A 19053-nucleotide genomic window follows, 5' to 3' on the forward strand; every position below is an offset into this window, starting at 1 on the left:
AATTAATTACTAGAGGACAAAATATTATTTGCTGCAGTCTATTTAAAAATATTTAATTAATTTTAAAAAATAGGTTTGAATGAATGATTTCATGACTCTCTCAACTATTTCACATGTTTCATTATTGGACGAATCAGTGTTTTTTAACAAATCTTTCGAATGAATCATTCAATGTCAAATACAGTTTAACAGTCACTTGTCGCCTCCTAGTGGCGTAACAATGTAATCGATACAACCGTTATATGAAGCCGTTATATGCTAGATTATAAATGTGATTTGATCTGTTTGAATCGAGATCTGTAGACACATTGATGTGTCTCATTAAAGCATTCCAGTGGGCTTAAACATATCGGCCTTTACAGCAGATTTAGTTTAAAAATAACTGACCTAAATATGATTTTCAGTTACAATAATTCATCCTAAAATTCAACATTAGTAGTCTAACTTACTTCACACCATCAGCTGCGCGCACTCAGAGGATCCAGTTCTTGCTAATTTTCATTCAGACTTGTAAATTCATTCACTGGAGAGTCATTGGGTCAACGGATCATTGAATGAGTGATTTGCTGACTCCAGAACAGCTGCAATACGATCAGTCCAATTCGCAAATGAATTGTTGATGTGATTTGTGAACCAATTTAACAGGATGATTGAAAAGAATCAGTTCGTGCATGAATCGGACGCCGCTTTTGCGTCTCTGAGCATGTGATGATTTCTTCATTTTAAAATAAGGAGTAACGATATGTTTTATGAAATGTAGTGGAGTAAAAAGTACGATTTTATGCTTTGGAAAGTAGTGAAGTAAAAGTAAAAGTTGCCCGAAATAAAAACATTTGAGTAAAGCTACTTGAAAAAGTAGAGTAGCCTAACGAAGTGAAAATATTTTGTTACTGCATTAAAGAAACAAAAATCTGAATTACTTTTTGTTTTAAATAGAAGTATTAACACATATTACATTAAATTTACATTTTTTGTTCATGTCCATCATCAAACTTGTCACATTAGCACTGTTAGCGTAAAACAATCCCTTTGCAGTGGTTGCTAAATTAAACAGAAAAAAATGCCTTTCTTCTCTCACCAAAGAAAAAATGAAGCAGAATGTTTTGTGTAAAATTTATTGTCAGGTTTATGTTGTTTCATGGAGTTTTTTGTATTTCATTGTTCCCCTTCTTTTCCCGCTTCTTTTCCATTTCCTATGTTACTGATTATACTCTTGTTTGTTGTCATGAAGAAAAGGAGGTCAGCTTTCTCCAGCTCCTGCATTACAATGACAACACTTCAGTAATGGGAAGAAAAGTTTATCTTTTATTTAGTTCTGATATATAGTAGGCTAAACAACAAAAAAATCCCTATTTCCTTTACAAAACCAAGAGGAAAATGTCACTAACCCATTATCCACCTCCTCATATAAAGAAAGTGTCTCACAGCAAACCAACCTCAGTCACATCTCAAAGTTTACAACAGCTGGATCTGAGGCAGGAGACATTAAGGGCTTTCACACTGGAGGAACCTTCTCAGAGTTCCTAGAGGCGGAAGTAGCAGTTTTTTGCAGTGTTCACACCACAGGAACTAGAAACAGTTTTAGTTGTAGGAACTTTTGGAGGAACTAAATTAGCTCCGACTTCAGAGTTGGGTCTAAACCAGCACTATAGGAACTATCAGTGATGTGAGTGAACGCTGATTAGTCAAATGCATGTCAAACACTGGCACCCGGCATTTTTAAAAAGCCGTGTAAACATATTTACCTAAGCATGTGACGGTATCAAATTCTCATGTTGTGATAATTGCTGGAGTGTTAGTGTTACAAGGTCTCAGGTGTGAATGAGGAGCAGGTGTGTTAAATTTGGTGTTTTCGCTCTCACTCTCTCATACTGGTCACTGGAAGTTCAACATGGCACCTCATGGCAAAGAACCCTCTGAGGATCTGAAAAAATAATTGTTGCTCTACATAAAGATGGCGTAGTGCTATAAGAAGATTGCCAAGACCCTGAAACTGAGCAGCAGCACGTCGGCCAAGACCATACAGCGGTTAAACAGGACAGGTTCCACTTCGACCAAAGAAGCTGAGTGCATGTGCTCAGCGTCATATCCAGAGGCTGTGTTTGGGAAGTAGACATATGAGTGCTGCAGAGGTTGAAGGGGTGGGGGGTCAGCCTGTCAGTGCTCAGACCATACGCCACTGCATCAAATTGGTCTGCATGGCTGTCATCCCTGAAGGAAGCCTCTTCTAAAGATGATGCACAAGAAAGCCCGCAAACAGTTTCCTGAAGACAAGCAGACTAATGACATACTGGATCCAAGTCCTGTGGTCTGAGACCAACATAAACTTATTTGGTTCAGATGGTGTCAAGCGTGTGTTGCAGCAACCAGGTGAGGAGTACAAAGACAAGTGTGTCTTGCCTACAGTCAAGCATGGTGGTGGGAGTGTCATGGTCTGGGGCTGCATGAGCTCTGCCGGCACTGGGGAGCTACAGTTCATTGAGGGAACCATGACTGAGCAGAGCATGATCCCCTCCCTTCAGAGACTGGGCTGCAACATGATAACGACCCCAAAGAAAACCAATGTAATGACTGAGATGAATCAGACACAATTATTTGTTATATTAAACAAATAACTGTTTGAAACTTACTCTGGGGTCTGTCCCCATCCCTCGAGAAGACCAGCCTTAGTTTTCAAAACAGTTTTCAAAACAGTAAAAAAAAAAAAAAAAAAAGTGTTCTCTGCTCTCCACCTCAAAAGATAAATGATGCAGAACATTTTGTGTAATATTTATTATCATGAAATTTTAGTAGCCATTTATTAATACACAATCAATCAACACGCCTGCAAAACACTCTGTTTGGTCCCAATAAGAGATTCATCTTGTCCAGAAAGGTTGAATGACATTCATGAAGGCACAGATGGTTTAGAGCTCCAGATGATTCAGTAATGATGAGCAGAACTGTGGCAGCATCAATCATACACTCACAGCTGTTATTTCTGAGAAAAAAAAAAAAATTGTTTAATTTACATTATAAAACATATAATAATGATTTTTCACAAAGAAAATTAAATAAGCTTACTCTTGTAAATTTGAGTCTCCCACAGCAAACGGCACAGTCACCTTGAATTGTGAATGTGTCACAGAATGGCACAGAGACGAGAGGGTTAGATCCAAATGCAGGGTTAGATCGTAATCCAGACAGGCAAGGGTCAAAATCCACAGAACAGTCCACATAAAACAAAGAAAACAGAAGCCAGTGACCATAAACGAAACCTCAATAACAAAAGCAGAAACAAACCAGGTATAAATAGACAAACACTAATGACCAAACACAAAATAGCTGCGTGCAATGATGGGATAATGAGTACGGAAAGTGAATTAATGGAAATGAAGTCAAAGTATGGTGAGGAACTAGTCCGGGTTGGAGTGCCCTCTAGTGGCTAACTAGGGAACTCCAACTGGTGCTCATGACAGAATGATTAATTATAAATGGTTAGAATGTTTGTTTTGAGTTTTGAGCAAATGATAAGCACAGATGAAAGAAATGAAACACATTTAAATGCTTTAAAATTTTACACACAATAGTTGTCTTACCGTGAAAATCAATTATAGTAAAAGCATGATGATAGCTATAGTGATCCAAGGAATGGAGGCTGCGATGGCACGTCCTTTGTTTGATACTAATGAAGGAGAAAATATATTATGACTATAAAAATCAATTTATAAAAACATCTACAAGGACAGTATCAGATGTAATACCATGATATTTTAATAAAACCATAACAGACAAATAAATAAATAAATAAATAAAACCAACATTGTACCATCATGTTTTTGAACATGTACCATGGTTTAGGTCAAAGTACCCTGGTTTCATAATCTGATACCATCGCTGTACTATAGTACTGCCACAATACAGTGATGGTAATCATTCAGTATAACATATATCCTGGTACTGAATGATTACCATATATACATACTCCAACACTGCAGTACTACTGTGTTCAAAAACTGTGGTAACTTCTGTTAGTGTAATAATAGTTATTGATAAATAACATTGAAAAATAGGTCCCACTTTATATTAGGTAGCCTTAATTACTATGTACTTACATCAAAAAATAAGTACAATGTACTTACTACTTAGTAGTAGATAGTTCTGGGGTGGCAAAGCCCCGGTTTTAAACGTACACATACATTACAGTACACAGTACCAGTACTTTAGATGAGGGAAACTGGAGCACCCTCAAACTTGTGATTGTCAACTTTCTTTGTAGCTGTAGTGTACTGTATTTTTGCAGAACTATGAAATGACTGCCTAGGGATATAGTCTTGTGTCAGAAGACCAATATACTGCTATAGTACTGTATATACTGTAATGAAATTTGTCCTAATGTTCAGAGGATGCTGAATTTACCTTTATTTTTTTTTACTGTACTATAATTGACAGTAAAGGATACTGTATTGTGGTGCATTTGATTTTGTCAGAAGAGAATACGTTTTTGACTAGAACATTTTATTTTGACCTGGAAGTTTGAGGTTTTTGCAAGTTGATGTATAGTTTTGAAATTGTGAGAAAATGTTGAATGGTGTTAGGAATTCAAGAAAAACAATAACTAGAATGAAAAGTTTGAAAGACAAAATCATGCTGGCTTGTCATAAAGCCAATTTAAAGTCTTGTTTTAAATAGTTTGGTCAGTTAGGTAATAGATAAACGTTCTGGGTGATTGCTAAAGTGTTGATAGGAGATTCTGGATGGTTGCTTGGCTCTTGGTATGCAGTTGCTAGGGTGTTGTTAGAGTATGTGGTTGACAGGGTGTGTATGTGTGAGTAAGTGTGTCTATCCACATCCAACCATCATAAACTTACTCCACACGGCTCAGGGGGTTAATAAAGGCCTTCTGAAGCGAAGCGATGCATTTGTTTAAAACAAAAAATCCATATTTTAACAAGTTATGAAGTAAAATATCTAGCTTCAGCCAGACCGCCTTCCATATTCAAGTTTCCATAAGTTGATTAGGGAAGGCGTAGCGAAAGCTTTTGAACTGCAAGAGTTTTACACTTTCTTCGTACATTGAATATGGAAGGCGGTACTATATGAATATGGAAGCACTTTCTTCAGCTCATACTCGTGACCCCTATTAACTGCCATTATAAAGCTCGAATGCATCAGGATGTTAAAAATTCCCCGATTGTGTTCATCAGAAGGAAGAAAGTCATATACACCTAAGATGGCTTGAGGGTGAGTGAATTTTTATTTGAAAGTGAACTAGGGTTGCCACCCATCCCGTGAAATATGGAATCGTCCCGTATTTACAGGCAAAATGATTTGTCCCGTATTTTAAATAGGTCCACATTATGCATTATTGTACAATTTAGAAATAATGTTAATAATGTACATTAATCATGTTATGGTATGATTTGTTTATTAAGTTTAAGTTGTACAGTCAGACACATAAGCATTACTTTAATAAGAGTTAAGAGAGATATATTTAATACATATTTAATCAAAATATAGTACCTATGTGAATAAAATAAACAACTATTTGTTATGCTTAACCAATTTAAATAATTGCATCATTCAATACTATAGAATTAACAATAGACTATATAAAAATGGAATAAATAAATACATAAATATATTTACTTACCAATAATAAAAATGTTAAGTGTTTTACTTAAATAAGAAATGTTTGTAGATATTATGTCATTTAGGTGTGGTTTCACTGTTTGGATGGTGTTACTGCAAACAAAGCCAATATCTTTGTTCACATCACTCTATAAAATTACTCGAGTTAATTAGCAATTTCTTATCCTACTCCCCTCTGGGTTACAGCAGCTGAGTTAATGCAGGTGTTGGCCTATGTTTATTATTGTCATAGCTGTGTATTCAATATGACCACTTAAGTTGTGATAGTGAGAGACTGATTGCATCTGTTCACACTGATTTCAATAGCAGATATCTTATTATAATGTCCATTGGTATCAATCTTAATATTTTTATGACAACATGTTTTAAGTTATGATATACCACCACTGGCACACCATCGGGACCGTGATCATTGTGGCCCCGAGGGGTGTGGCCCCCACTGCGGCACCTTCTGTATTGAAGGTGGCAACCCTAACTATAATGCATGAAAAATGACCGTGCCAGATGATTGAGGCCAGAGATTGTGCTTCATCTCTTCTTTAAATTTAAAAATTGCTCTAAAAAAAAAACAAAAAAACATGAAAATAAGTCCTTATGGAGGAGAGCGACTGAGGGTTTTGAAAATCAAGATGAATTGTGAAAACACCTAACAATGTTTTTTCTGTGAAATGTTTGGCTGGTAAAGTGTGATTGTGCTGTTGTTCTCTCTTCTAATATAATATCTTGCTTTGATATTTTATTATCCAATTCTAATGCAATCACATTCAGATGCAGGTAAAGTAAATCACGTTCTTACCCAGATCTTTCTCATAGAGCGGATCACTGGTCTCCTCACTCACTGCGTTCTTCAGTGTACAGGTGTAGAAGTTTTCACGATTTCCTTCATATTTGACTCTTAAAGTCTCTCCTTTCGGATCGTGTTTTGAACCCTTCAGTGTTTCTCCAGCAGAATTCTTCCAGATGATCGTTTCACTGTACTCGCATATTAAATTCACAACATCAGGGTTATCTTTGATCTTCTCTATTTTTATCACAGGTTTGGGGACCCGCTCTGTGAAAGAAAAAAGAAAAATCAGATGGTAATTGTTAGATCAAAATCTCATTAATAGGTAGAATATTTGTAATTCCAGTCATCAGTTAAGAAACAGGCGCCTCAACCCCTGTGATGTGTGGCAGCAGCAGCGCGAGATCTCGGGAGAATGACCAAGCAGACACAGATCAAGTGTGGTACAAAGCATTCTCCAAATTTATTCAGGAAGAAGGGTCATATTTATAGACATAGGTTAAACAACAATCTCCAGGATGGCTTGAGCATCCAATCATACGACTTACCATGTAAACCTACCATGTATGGCATTTCACAAAATATAATAACAAATAAGAAATGTATGTGCGTAAATGTGTGTGTGTCTTCAACTTCTGGTTACGTGTGAGAGTGTCAGTGTGTCCAAGGACTACTACTTGTTGTTTTGTCTAGGTAGGCACATGAGCTGCACAATGGAAAAAACCCAAGACACAGAGAAAGTCAGAAAGTGAAGCCAAAAAAATAAAAAAATATTTAACAGTAATAAAATAGCATTTAATACAATTTTAATACAAACTAACGTCCAAAAAAGCACCATTGTACTAACAATTTGGACAGGACACGTGGTTTACACCCCTAATCTTTATGAGAGATTCAGGACCTCGTTTAATGTGTGATCCGATATATATATACTGAACCTGGTACTGAATGATTACCACATATCATGGTATTTACATGGTTTTTCAAGGTATAGCTATACTATGTTAAGTAAAAAAAACAAATAAAAAAAACAAGAAGATGCTTTAAAAGTATTAATCAATATAATCATCAGTGTCCATCAGTTATACATTTCTGACATTTCTTCATTTATTCTGCAGGGCCCTTTGAAGTGTTCAGTTTTGAGCACTTCGGTTTGGAACGACCCTTCAATATGGCGGCCATGATTGTTTTCACTCCGCAGTGGAACTTCAGTAGCTGCACAAAACGTGAAGATCGCGCGCACAGAGAGGAGCAGAAACTAGCTGTCAGTGCTGTCCTGTGATTTATCACTTAAGTAGCTTAGAAACTCAAAACTTATTATAGCAAATTTTTTTCTACTTTTGAAGGAACTATTTACAACCCACAGCTTCACAATTAATAGAGAGACAGTATGACTAATTCACACACGCATTATGTTTATCTGATTTACATTGAGCAGAAATATGTAAGAAATGTTACTGATATGCTAAAAGTGAGTTATGTCAGAGCACTCTTTCAATAGGAAAATATATTCCACCTTTATATTATATATTCCATCCCCAAGCTTTAAACTCAATTCCTGAATCTCTTTGCTAAAATCAAAATGATCAAAACGACAATAAAAACTATTAAGAGCATTTGCAAATTCAATATCGGAGTTAAAACCGTCTGTCATAACATGAGTGCTGCACTACATCAAAGATGGTGTTTGAGGCAGAAACAGAGTCTGCCTTAGGATGAATGTACACTGTCATTATAAAGGTTTTGATTTTAGGCCATAATCATCCAGCCCTGCTACCAATCATGACCGCTATAATGCATGAAAAATGACCGTGCCAGATGATTGAGGCCAGAGATTGTGCTCCATCTCTTCTTTAAATTTATTTAAAATTGTTTAGTGTCTCTCAAAACAAAGAAACATGAAAATAAGTCCTTATGGAGGAGAGCGACTGAGGGTTTTGAAAATCAAGATGAATTGTGAAAACACCTAACAATGTTTTTTTCTGTGAAATGTTTGGCTGGTAAAGTGTGATTGTGCTGTTATTCTCTCTTCTAATATAATATCTTGCTTTCATATTTTATTATCCAATTCTAATGCAATCACATTCAGATGCAGGTAAAGTAAATCACGTTCTTACCCAGATCTTTCTCATAGAGCGGATCACTGGTCTCCTCACTCACTGTGTTCTTCAGTGTACAGGTGTAGAAGTTTACTCGATTCCCTTCATATTTGACTCTTAAAGTCACTCCTTTCGGATCGTGTTTTGAACCCTTCAGTGTTTCTCCAGCAGAATTCTTCCAGATGATCGTTTCATTGTACTCACATATTAAATACACAACATCAGGGTTATCTTTACTCTTCTCTGTTTTTATCACAGGTTTGGGGACCCGCTCTGTGAAAGAAAAAAGGAAATTCAGATGGTAATAAAATAGTATTTAATAAATTTTAATAAAAACTAACATCCAAAAAAGCACCATTGTACTAACAATTTAGACAGGACACGTTCATGTAATAACAGTTAATATTAAAATACAATTTTAATTTTTTACACAAAAAAGATGACAGTGACTAGCTATACTATGTTAAGAAAAAAACAACAATAAGATGCTTTTACAGTATTAATATTAATCAATATAATCAATTTTCACTCACCCATAACAGTCAATGTGAATCTCTGTTGCTGCTCTTTACTGTTGATGTCAATGGTATAAACTCCACTATGTTCGACTTTTAGATTAGTTATAGTGATTTGTCCAGTCTTCTCATCAACAGTTGTGATGTCTCTGAATCTCGGATTCGGGATTAGAATTTCTCCTTCATCCCATTCAATCACCTTGACAGTAATTCCAGCAGTGTTTATGTGTTTCCAGATGATGCTGGTGACAGAAGGAATTAATTTGTCTGGACGAAAAGAAACTCGATCACCCACTGCTTTCTTCACATCTACAGCTGATGGATAAATTATAAGAGAGTGTGTTAGTCAACATTCAACAAGCAAGTCTCTGTCATTCACTAGTCATTTAATATTTGTAAATTAGGTTATAATACACTATAAAATCATTAAAAACTAAACTGCTTTAGGGTCGACAGAAACAGATGCTGCACCAACTTAAATAAAACGTAATAAACATCATGTAGATCTACCTGAAACAGCTTCTGTGCTGATGAACACAACCATAGAGACCAACAACAAGCTTCGAAGTGACATTTTTGTTATATAAAGCACACGTTGATGCACTTTTCTTCTATATTTTGCTCAGAATGTCTTTACACGAACAAGACGAGGTGTAAGAAGAGAAAACAGAGGAAGTGCAAAAACGGAAACTATAAACAATGGGCATTGTGTTGGCCTTTGACTGTAATGTAATGCCTGTACTCCCTTAAAGAAACATGAATCTCCATCTGAATTACTTTTGGTTTTAAATAGAAGTATTAACACATTTTACATTTACATTTTTAGTTCATGTCCATCATCAAACTCGTCACATTAGCACTGTTAGCGTAAAGCAAACAAAAAAATCCCTATTTCCTTTACAAGTCCAAAACCAGGAGAAAAATGTCACTAACCCATTATCCACCTCCTCATATAAAGAAAGTGTCTCACAGCAAACCAACCTCAGTCACATCTCAAAGTTTACAACAGCTGGATCTGAGGCAGGAGACATTAAGGGCTTTCGCACTGGAGGAACCTTCTCATAGTTCCTAGAGACGGAAGTAGCCGTTTTTTGCAGTGTTCACACCACAGGAACTAGAAACGGTTTTAGTTCTAGGAACTCCTTTTGGAGGAACTAAATTAGCTCGGGTCTAAACCAGCACTATAGGAACTACCAGTGATGTGAGTGAATGCTGATTAGTCAAATGCATGTCAAACACTGGCACCCGGCATTTTTAAAAAGCCGTGTAAACATATTTACCTAAGCATGTGACGGTATCAAATATTCATGTTGTGATAATTACTGGACCGTTAGTGTTACAAGGTCTCAGGTGTGAATGGGGAGCAGGTGTGTTAAATTTGGTGTTTTCGCTCTCACTCTGTCATACTGGTCACTGGAAGTTCAACATGGCACCTCATGGCAAAGAACCCTCTGAGGATCTGAAAAAAAGAATTGTTGCTCTACATAAAGATGGCATAGTGCTATAAGAAGATTGCCAAGACCCTGAAACTGAGACCATACAGCGGTTAAACAGGACAGGTTCCACTCAGAACAACTTTGACCAAAGAAGTTGAGTGCATGTGCTCAGCGTCATATCCAGAGGCTGTGTTTGGGAAATAGACGTACGAGTGCTGCCAGCATTGCTGCAGAGGTTGAAGGGATGGGGGGGGTCAGACCATATGCAGCACACTGCATCAAATTAATCTGCATGGCTGTCGTCCCAGAAGGAAGCCTCTTCTAAAGATCAATCAATCAAACTTTATTTCTATAGCACCTTCTAACAGCCAAAGCTGACCAAAGTGCTGTACAACATTAAAAACAAAATAAATAATAACAAGATAATAAAAACAAGATAAATAAAGTAATAAGAAAAATAACAAGTAGTAATACAAATAGGTCAACAGAGCACATTACAACATTAAAATAAAGAGAATTGTTAAAAGCCATTTTAAATAAGTAGGTTTTAAGTTTGGCTTTGAACAAAGGCAGGTCAGTAATGGAACGTAAGTCAACAGGCAGAGCGTTCCAGAGTTTTGGACCGGCCACTGCAAAAGAACGGTCGCCCCACTGTTGGCACCGTGACCGGGGGACCTCCAACAGATGTTGCCCAGCAGATCGTAGAGCTCTGCTGGGTCGGTGAGGACTCAAAATCTCACACAAATAGGAAGGGGCAAGGCCATTGACTGCATTAAAAACAAATGTCAAAATTTTAAAATGAATTCTGAACTGGACAGGGAGCCAGTACAAAGAGTATAAGACAGGTGTGATGTGCTTGTGTTTCCGGCTGTTAGTGAGCAGGCGGGCTGCAGCATTTTGCAATAGCTGCAAACGGTGAAGACTAGCTTGGTTAACTCCCACATAGCGCATTACAGTAGTCTATGCGGGAACTAACAAAAGCGTGGATAGCTTTCTCCAGGTCACAACGGCTCAAGAAGGGTTTAACCTTTGCTAGGAGGTGGAGCTGAAAGAAGCTTGCCCTGACCACAGAATCAATTTGCTTATCAAATTTTAGACTGCTGTCTAATTTCACCCCCAAATTTTTTGCAACGTGGTTAAAATGGGGGTTCAATGCAACAGAACCAGGAACTAAAACACTGGGTAGGTTGGATGTGCCAAAAAACAATACATTCTGTTTTGTCCTCATTCAAACAGAGAAAGTTCTGAGACAGCCACATTTTGATGTCACCCAAACATCCGTTTATGGACTCAAGACTCTCAGAAGAATTGGGGACAACAGGCAGATAGATTTGTAAATCATCTGCATACAGGTGGAAGGACACATTGTGATTTGAAATAATTGAACCTAAAGGTAGCATGTACAGAGAGAATAGAACAGGGCCCAAGATGGATCCCTGTGGCACACCAGAGGTCATAGGGGCTGAAGAAGAGAAGATGTCGTCAATCATAACAGAGAATGTCCTATCTGTTAAATATGACCTAAACCACTGCAGCACAGTTCCCTGAAGGCCAACCCGTTGGGCCAGACGTCTCAGAAGGACTGAATGGTCCGCAGTGTCAAACGCTGCAGTAAGGTCCAACATTACCAGCAACACAGGCTTTTTCGCATCAAGGGACAATAGAATGTCATTCTGTACTTTCAGCAGAGCGGATTCAGTGCTGTGTCGTGTTCTAAAAGCAGACTGGAATTTTTCAAAGATTTGATTGTTTTCTAGAAAAGAGTGTAACTGAATGAAGACTATTTTTTCCAAAACCTTGGACAGGAAAGGCAAATGAGACACCGGATGGGTTTTTATTAGAAGAGGCCTGACCACAGCATGCTTGAATGCAATTGTTACAGAACCTAAGCTGAGGCAGCTGTTTATGAACGAGAGAAGACATGGCCCCACTGTGTTAAAAACCTGTTTAAGCACCTTGGAAGGAATAATGTCCATAGGACAGTTAGTCGGACTCAACCCCTGGACCACCTCAGCGAGGAGAGACAACAACACTGGCTCAAACACATTAAACACAGAGAGTGCAGAAGAAGAGCATAAGTCAGAACTGTTAGACATATTGTTAATGCTCTGTTTAACAGAAGCTACTTCGTCAACAAAATAATGGAGAAAATCATCACAGGTTGACTTTGTCACATGCTGCAGAACATTACTAGATGGATTAGTAACAGACTGAATTGTACTAAATAGCACTCTAGGGCGATTACAGCTTGTGGAAATAACATTTGACAAATACTGACATTTAGCTGCTTTGACAGCATTTGGATACTCAGTGAGATTGTCCCTCAATATACCCAGTGATACATTTAACTTGTCCTTCTTCCACTTGCGCTCAGCCTGTCTGGACTGCTGCCTGAGGGCGCGGGTGGTGTCATTAAGCCAGGGTTCTGGGTTCTGACAGATACGCACCTAAAAGGAGCAATGTTGTTAAGAATCTCTGAACAGGTGTAATGGAAGGAGGAGATGAAGTCCTCTGGGCACAGAGGAGAGACCATGATGTCCTGAGAATAAAGAGTGGAGTTCATGAAGGCAGCAGCAAATTCTCCAGCTGTGGTGGATGTGATGGTGCGGCGGCGACCAGCTGGAATGAGAGATTTGGCTGCAGGGAGAGGGACTTTAAATTCAAATATAACAGGAAGGTGGTCTGAAATGCAAGTGTCACTTATTTCTGAAATGGATACAATCAGTATGACTGTGTCAGCTCTAAAGAGACCAGAAGGCTTTGAAACTCCTTAGCCAACCAACTGGATGGGCAGCAAACGTGAATATTAAAATCTCCACAAATCAGCAAACTGTCATATTGTGTCCGTAATTCCGCAAGCAACTCTGAGAACTCCGGAATAAAATCTTTATTATATTTCGGAGGACGATAGACTACAGCACACAGTAAGGGACATGCAAATTGAACCAAAGTTAGCTGAAGCTCAAAGCTGTTGTAGTTCTTAGATGGGAGCAAACGGTAGTTCAGTTGTTGTTTAAAAACAGAAGCCAGGCCACCGCCACGACTGGACACTCGCGGCATACTCAGGAAAGAATAGCCCGGAGGGAGGAGCTCGGAGAAAGCGCTGTTATCACCTGGTTTTATCCAGGTCTCCGTGAGCATGAGACAATCCAGATCGTGAGTGGAGATAAAATCGTTCAGGATAAAGGTCTTATTTGCAAGTGAACGAGTGTTTAACAGGGCTGTACGTACTGATCTACAGCGCACAGTCTGCTGAGCAGCACGGCTGAGCGGGTGGAGATTCCCCTGCACACAGCCCCGCGTCTGGATCCTCACAGGCCGGCGACACGTAAGCGAACACCCCGCGTCAGGGAGAGCTGGTCGGAGCCACCGATAGCAGTATTCCAAAGAACGCCGCAGGTCAAATTTTGTAAAATCCCTGGGTATTCCATTCAGCGAACAGCCGGAATAATCCACACGCGAGGAAGCCAGGTAAGCCTTGAGTTTCACCAGCAGCCCTCCTCTCTTTCCGCGTCTCCTGCGCCTCTTGTTGCGAGGCAACGCGCAGACAGGACGCCATAGGTAGGCCGGCACAGAAGCTAGCAGAGGTGGCGGTGTATTTGAATGTCCATTCTTTGCACATTGAGGCAAATTGTTCACAGTATCCCAAATTTTCAGCACCATCAGACGATTATACACAAGTAGTGATGATACATCATGAATGACAAACAATAGAAACACAATAATGAGGGACAAACTCAAAAAACGCGGACGGCGAACCATATACAGCGGTGCCATTCCTTCCAGCACCTAGTCACAGCACATCTATTCCTGAATAGATGATATACAAGAAAGCCCGCAAACAGTTTCCTGAAGACAAGCAGACAAATGACATACTGGAACCATGTCCTGTTGTCTGATGAGACCAAGATAAACGTATTTGGTTCAGATGGTGTCAAGCATACCCACTAGGAAAGGTCAAGAATTTGCACATACCCATTTTAAAAAGTGCAAGGATACGGATTTGGCATTTTACAATGTGCAAAATGCAGCCTGAGGCGCACGTACGTGAACTGATCCACTCTCCTCCGCTTTAATACCAGTTACAGAGCAAAATAAACATGAATGAACAACTAAAGGCATGTTAAAAGATACAGTTCAACTTATCAAAATCCATATCATGTCTCGTGTAATCGCTCGATCATTGTTTCATACACGGAAAGATGTTAATAAAAACGCTGGTAAACGTCACATTTACCTCAGAACAAACATATTCATCATGACCATTAACTCATTAGTCAGCTATAGAAAAATTAACTCCAAAGAGGAGCATTTAGCTTAATATATGTACCATATTCAGATTAATTATATTTTTTAATGTTCTTTAATATATAATGCTTGTTTAAATAAATCCATCAAGTTAACAGCCATCAAGTTTCAAAAAAACAAATTGGAGTAGAAATAGTTTTAAAGTTAGTAGCCCTACCAACTATATTATTATAAAAATGTATAATTTAAGTTTGTATAGAAAGTTCATTTTAACCTTCAATATTAATGTAGCACCAACTAATTCCCATGCATATTTTATAGAATTTGCCATGTACTGTACCTGAAATACAGTATATCCAAAATAACTGATACTGAATCTAATTGCAAGCTTGTGAATCAAAATGCATTAGGCAAGGCAATTTTATTTGTATTGCACATTTCATACACAATGGTAATTCAAAGTGATTTACATAAAGAAGAAGAATAAAAATAGAACATAAGGAATAGAAATAACAGTAAAAACAGAATTTTGCTATCTGGATGGATCAGCTAGGAAGTCTCAGGGAGTTTTTTGTTGTTGTTGTCCGTCAGAGTGGATTTAAACGGATCTATCCCTCAGAGCAGATCTGAATGGATCTTCCTCACACGCCAGGACTGCTACCTGTTAAGGCACTTTTCAAGTTTTCAAGGCAAGTTTCAATCTCCCCTTTTGCCAAGACACCTCAAACTGCACCCCACAGCCCTAATCCCCCTTCCGGAGATCTATGCCACGCAGCTCAAGTTTCCCCTTTGGAAATTTCCCCCTTTGGAAAATGTCCTGACTGTAATCCAGAGATATCTTAACCATGCACCACAGCTTTAAGCACAGATTTAACCTAATCACAAATGCTTTCTTCCTAATTCTCCCAGCTCTTTCAACCAGACAGCAATATTTAAAATGCATTAAAAGTCAGAATAACAAGATGATACATAAAAGATATAAAATACTATGATGACAGACTGGCAGGAAATTGTGCAAAACAGAAAACGGTCCAAACAGGGTGATATTATGACATACTGATAAGCCTCATCTTTCCATTATTGTTAATAATAGTTGCAAACTGCAATCTTAAATGTGCATTGAAAATTGCCAGGTGATAAACCCTCAGGAACGTGATCACAGGGGCCCCTTCCTGGAGATTTGCTTAGGGCCCCCGATACCCTAAACACGCCACAGGTGTGTACAAAGACAAGTGTGTCTTGCCTACAGTCAAGCATGCTGGTGGGAGTGTCATTCTCTGGGTCTGCATGAGTGCTGCTGGCAGAGCATGATCCCCTCCCTTCGGAGACTGGGCCGCAGGACAGTATTCCAACATGATGAGAACCCCAAACACACCTGCAAGACGACCACTGCCTTGCTTAAGAAGCTGAGGGTACCTGAACCCTATTGAGCATCTGTGGGGCATCTTCAAACGGAAGGTGGAGGAGCGCAAGGTCTCTAACATCCACCAGCTCAGTGATGTCGTCATAGAGGAGTGGAAGATGACTCCAGTGGCAACCTGTGAAGCGTTGGTGAACTCCAGTTCCCAAGAGGGTTAAGGCAGTGCTGGAAAATAATGGTGGCCACACAAAATATTGACACTTTGGGCCCAATTTGGACATTTTCACTTAGGGGTGTACTCACATTTGTGGCCAGCGGTTTAGACATTAATGGCTGTGTGTTGAGTTATTTTGAGGGGACAGCAAATTTACACTGTTATACAAGCTGTACACGCACTACTTTACATTGTAGCAATGTGTCATTTCTTCAGTGTTGTCCCATGAAAAGATATAATAAAATATTTACAAAAATGTGAGGGGTGTACTCACTTCTGTGAGATACTGTTTATGAAACTAATTCAGCACATTTAAATAATCAGAATTAGATCTTTAAAAGCAGAATACAGAGAAAGAGGAAGAAGAAACAGCAAACGTGGTTTTTAAGGTTTCAGCAAACAAGACGATCAACCACAACCACTACGTAATGCATGAAAAATAACCACAGCAGATGATGACAGTTCTCAGCTCTTGCTTTATCTCTTCTCTAAATTTAAACATGCTTAATGTCTCTCTAAAACAAACAATCATCAAAAGGAGCAACTGAGAGCATTAAAAAAAAAACAAAAAAAAACAAAAAAACAAAAAAAAACACAAGATCTCATATTTCAAGATGAATTGCCAGAACACCTTGTACCGATCGGCCCTATCAGTCGATTTTACATAGATTAAAATGGGGTCGGATTAAACTGTGTGAGAGGTTATAAGTGTTTAAAAAGATGAGACAGACAACAGAAATAAAGTGAATAAATAAAGTGTATTTACAGTTTTCACAAGGAACTTAAAACAACACAATAAAACTAGAATGATTTAGGCTGTTTAAAAGCAGGGAGTCCATTTGCACCATACCATAAAACAGTCCATAAGAATCCTAGTGTGCTAGTGTACAAGTAAGTAATGTCCACCGGTGTATAGACAAAGTCCTGAAAGTGATAATCCGATGGAAAAGTGATGTGGCTTGCTGGAAAGGTGAGTCTGTAAAATGTAACTCCACAGTCCAGCTACACGTGATCATGTTTGTAATGAGGGGGTGATTGTTTGCCATGCTGCCTCCTTTATGCTTGCTTACTTCCTTATTCCTGGCATGTGATCAGTCACATGACAGGCAGACCCAGACTCATTTAAAGCCATACACATTAAAATAAGTAAGATGAATAAAATGGCTAAGACAACATGTAACCCAATTAAAACTCAAATATACATAAAACCATCATGTTATATATACTGAGTGGATAAAACAGTGTCACAACAACGTCTCAGCAACATCTAAACATAAAGTAATCTGACTCAGTGATTTTCTGCTTTAGTACGTAATGTTGAAGTAAATCGCTTTATCACCATTAAACAGATCTCTCTCATAGATCGATCACTGGTCCAGTCTATTTTATCACAGGTTTGGGGACCCGCATTGTGAAAGAAACAGTGAACAAAATCAGATGGTAATTTATGGTATTTTAATACAGTTTTAATACAACTGAACTTGTAACAAGTAAAGCACAATTGTATTGCCATGTTTATGTATGGTATTCTCGGAAGAACTTACTTCAACACCATGGTATACTGTATATTGAAGTACCATTGTTTCATAATCTGATACCATCGCTGTACTATAGTACTGCCACAATACAGTGACGGTACTGAATGATTACTATGGTATTAACATAAACACTGCGATACTACTGTATGTTTAAAACACTAACCATGGCAACTTCTGTTAGTGTAAAAACAGTTATTGACACTCACCGATAACAGTCAATGTGAATCTCTGTTCCTGTCCGTTTCTATTGATGGTATAAACTCCAATATGGTCGAAATTAAATTAGTAATAGTAGTAAAAATAGTAATACCTGAAACAGCTTCTGTGGTGATGAACACAATGATGGCGACCAACAACAAGCTTCGAAGGGACATTTTTGTTACATTAAGTACACAATGCACTTTGTCAGTATATTTTGATCAGAATGTCTTTACACACAGGAAATGATGTGTAAGAATAGACAATACAGAGGAAGTGTGAAAACAGAAACTGCAAACATGTGCCACCGAGTTGGTCTTGATCTGTAGGACACAATTGTAAACGGCATGTTTTGATGTTCATACTCCCATAAAGACACATAAATCTCCATCTGAATTATATATTTTTGTTTTAAATAGAAGTCTTAACATATTTTACATTTGACAAAATTTTATTCAAAGTGATTTACATTGCATTCAGTGTTTAGTACTTTATTGGTTCATGTCCAGCATCAAAATCATCACATTAGCACTGCTAAAATAAAACAATCCCTTTGCATTGGTTGCTAAATAACCAGAAAAAAGGCCTTCTCTACTCATCACCCTGAAATAAAAATGAAGCAGAACATTTAGTGTAAAATTTATCGTCAGGTTTATGTTGCTTTATGGAGTTTTTTGTATTTCATTGTTTCTCTCTGTTCTGTTCCTGTTTCCCTTTTCCATTTCCTAGGTTACTGATTATGCCCTTGTTTGTTGCCATGGTTACCGATTACTTTGTGCACCTGTTTCTTGTTCAGTTTGTTTTCTCCTGTGTATTTAAACAGATTTATTCAGTTTAATTCTACTCATGTTGAAAATTGTATTAAAATGCATGTCTTGCAATGTTCATACTTCCCTAAAGACATAAATATCCATCTGAATTTACATTTTACACTTGACGAGAACAAAGTATCTGCATATTTAAGATTACATTCATAACCTGAGGATGAAGGTCCACCACCGCCTGCGCGGCCCAGCAGACAGAAAGGTCA

At 38.1% G+C, this 19053-nt stretch overlaps 1 protein-coding gene across 3 annotated transcripts; it reads right to left on the reverse strand.

The window, feature by feature from the left end:
- Nucleotides 1-3063: 3063 nt before the first annotated feature.
- LOC137032724 (CD48 antigen-like) lies at nucleotides 3064-18254 on the reverse strand. 3 transcript variants are annotated; one of them, XM_067404633.1, is made up of 6 exons: nucleotides 18136-18254; nucleotides 9048-9344; nucleotides 8533-8787; nucleotides 6428-6682; nucleotides 3579-3664; nucleotides 3064-3104 (listed from the first exon to the last, which is right to left on the reverse strand). In XM_067404633.1, the coding sequence occupies exons 1-5, from the start codon at nucleotides 18197-18199 to the stop codon at nucleotides 3591-3593; spliced, it is 945 nt and encodes a 314-aa protein (XP_067260734.1). In that variant the 5' UTR covers nucleotides 18200-18254; the 3' UTR covers nucleotides 3064-3104; nucleotides 3579-3590. The 3 variants fall into 3 exon arrangements, with proteins under 3 accessions (XP_067260734.1, XP_067260735.1, XP_067260733.1); XM_067404634.1 differs by lacking the exon at nucleotides 18136-18254 and adding an exon at nucleotides 9963-10075; XM_067404632.1 differs by lacking the exon at nucleotides 18136-18254 and adding an exon at nucleotides 9540-9676.
- Between the last annotated feature and the right edge of the window lie 799 nt (nucleotides 18255-19053).

Source organism: Chanodichthys erythropterus, chromosome 12, assembly GCF_024489055.1.
Source record: "Chanodichthys erythropterus isolate Z2021 chromosome 12, ASM2448905v1, whole genome shotgun sequence".
In the NCBI taxonomy this organism is placed as follows: Eukaryota; Metazoa; Chordata; class Actinopteri; order Cypriniformes; family Xenocyprididae; genus Chanodichthys; species Chanodichthys erythropterus.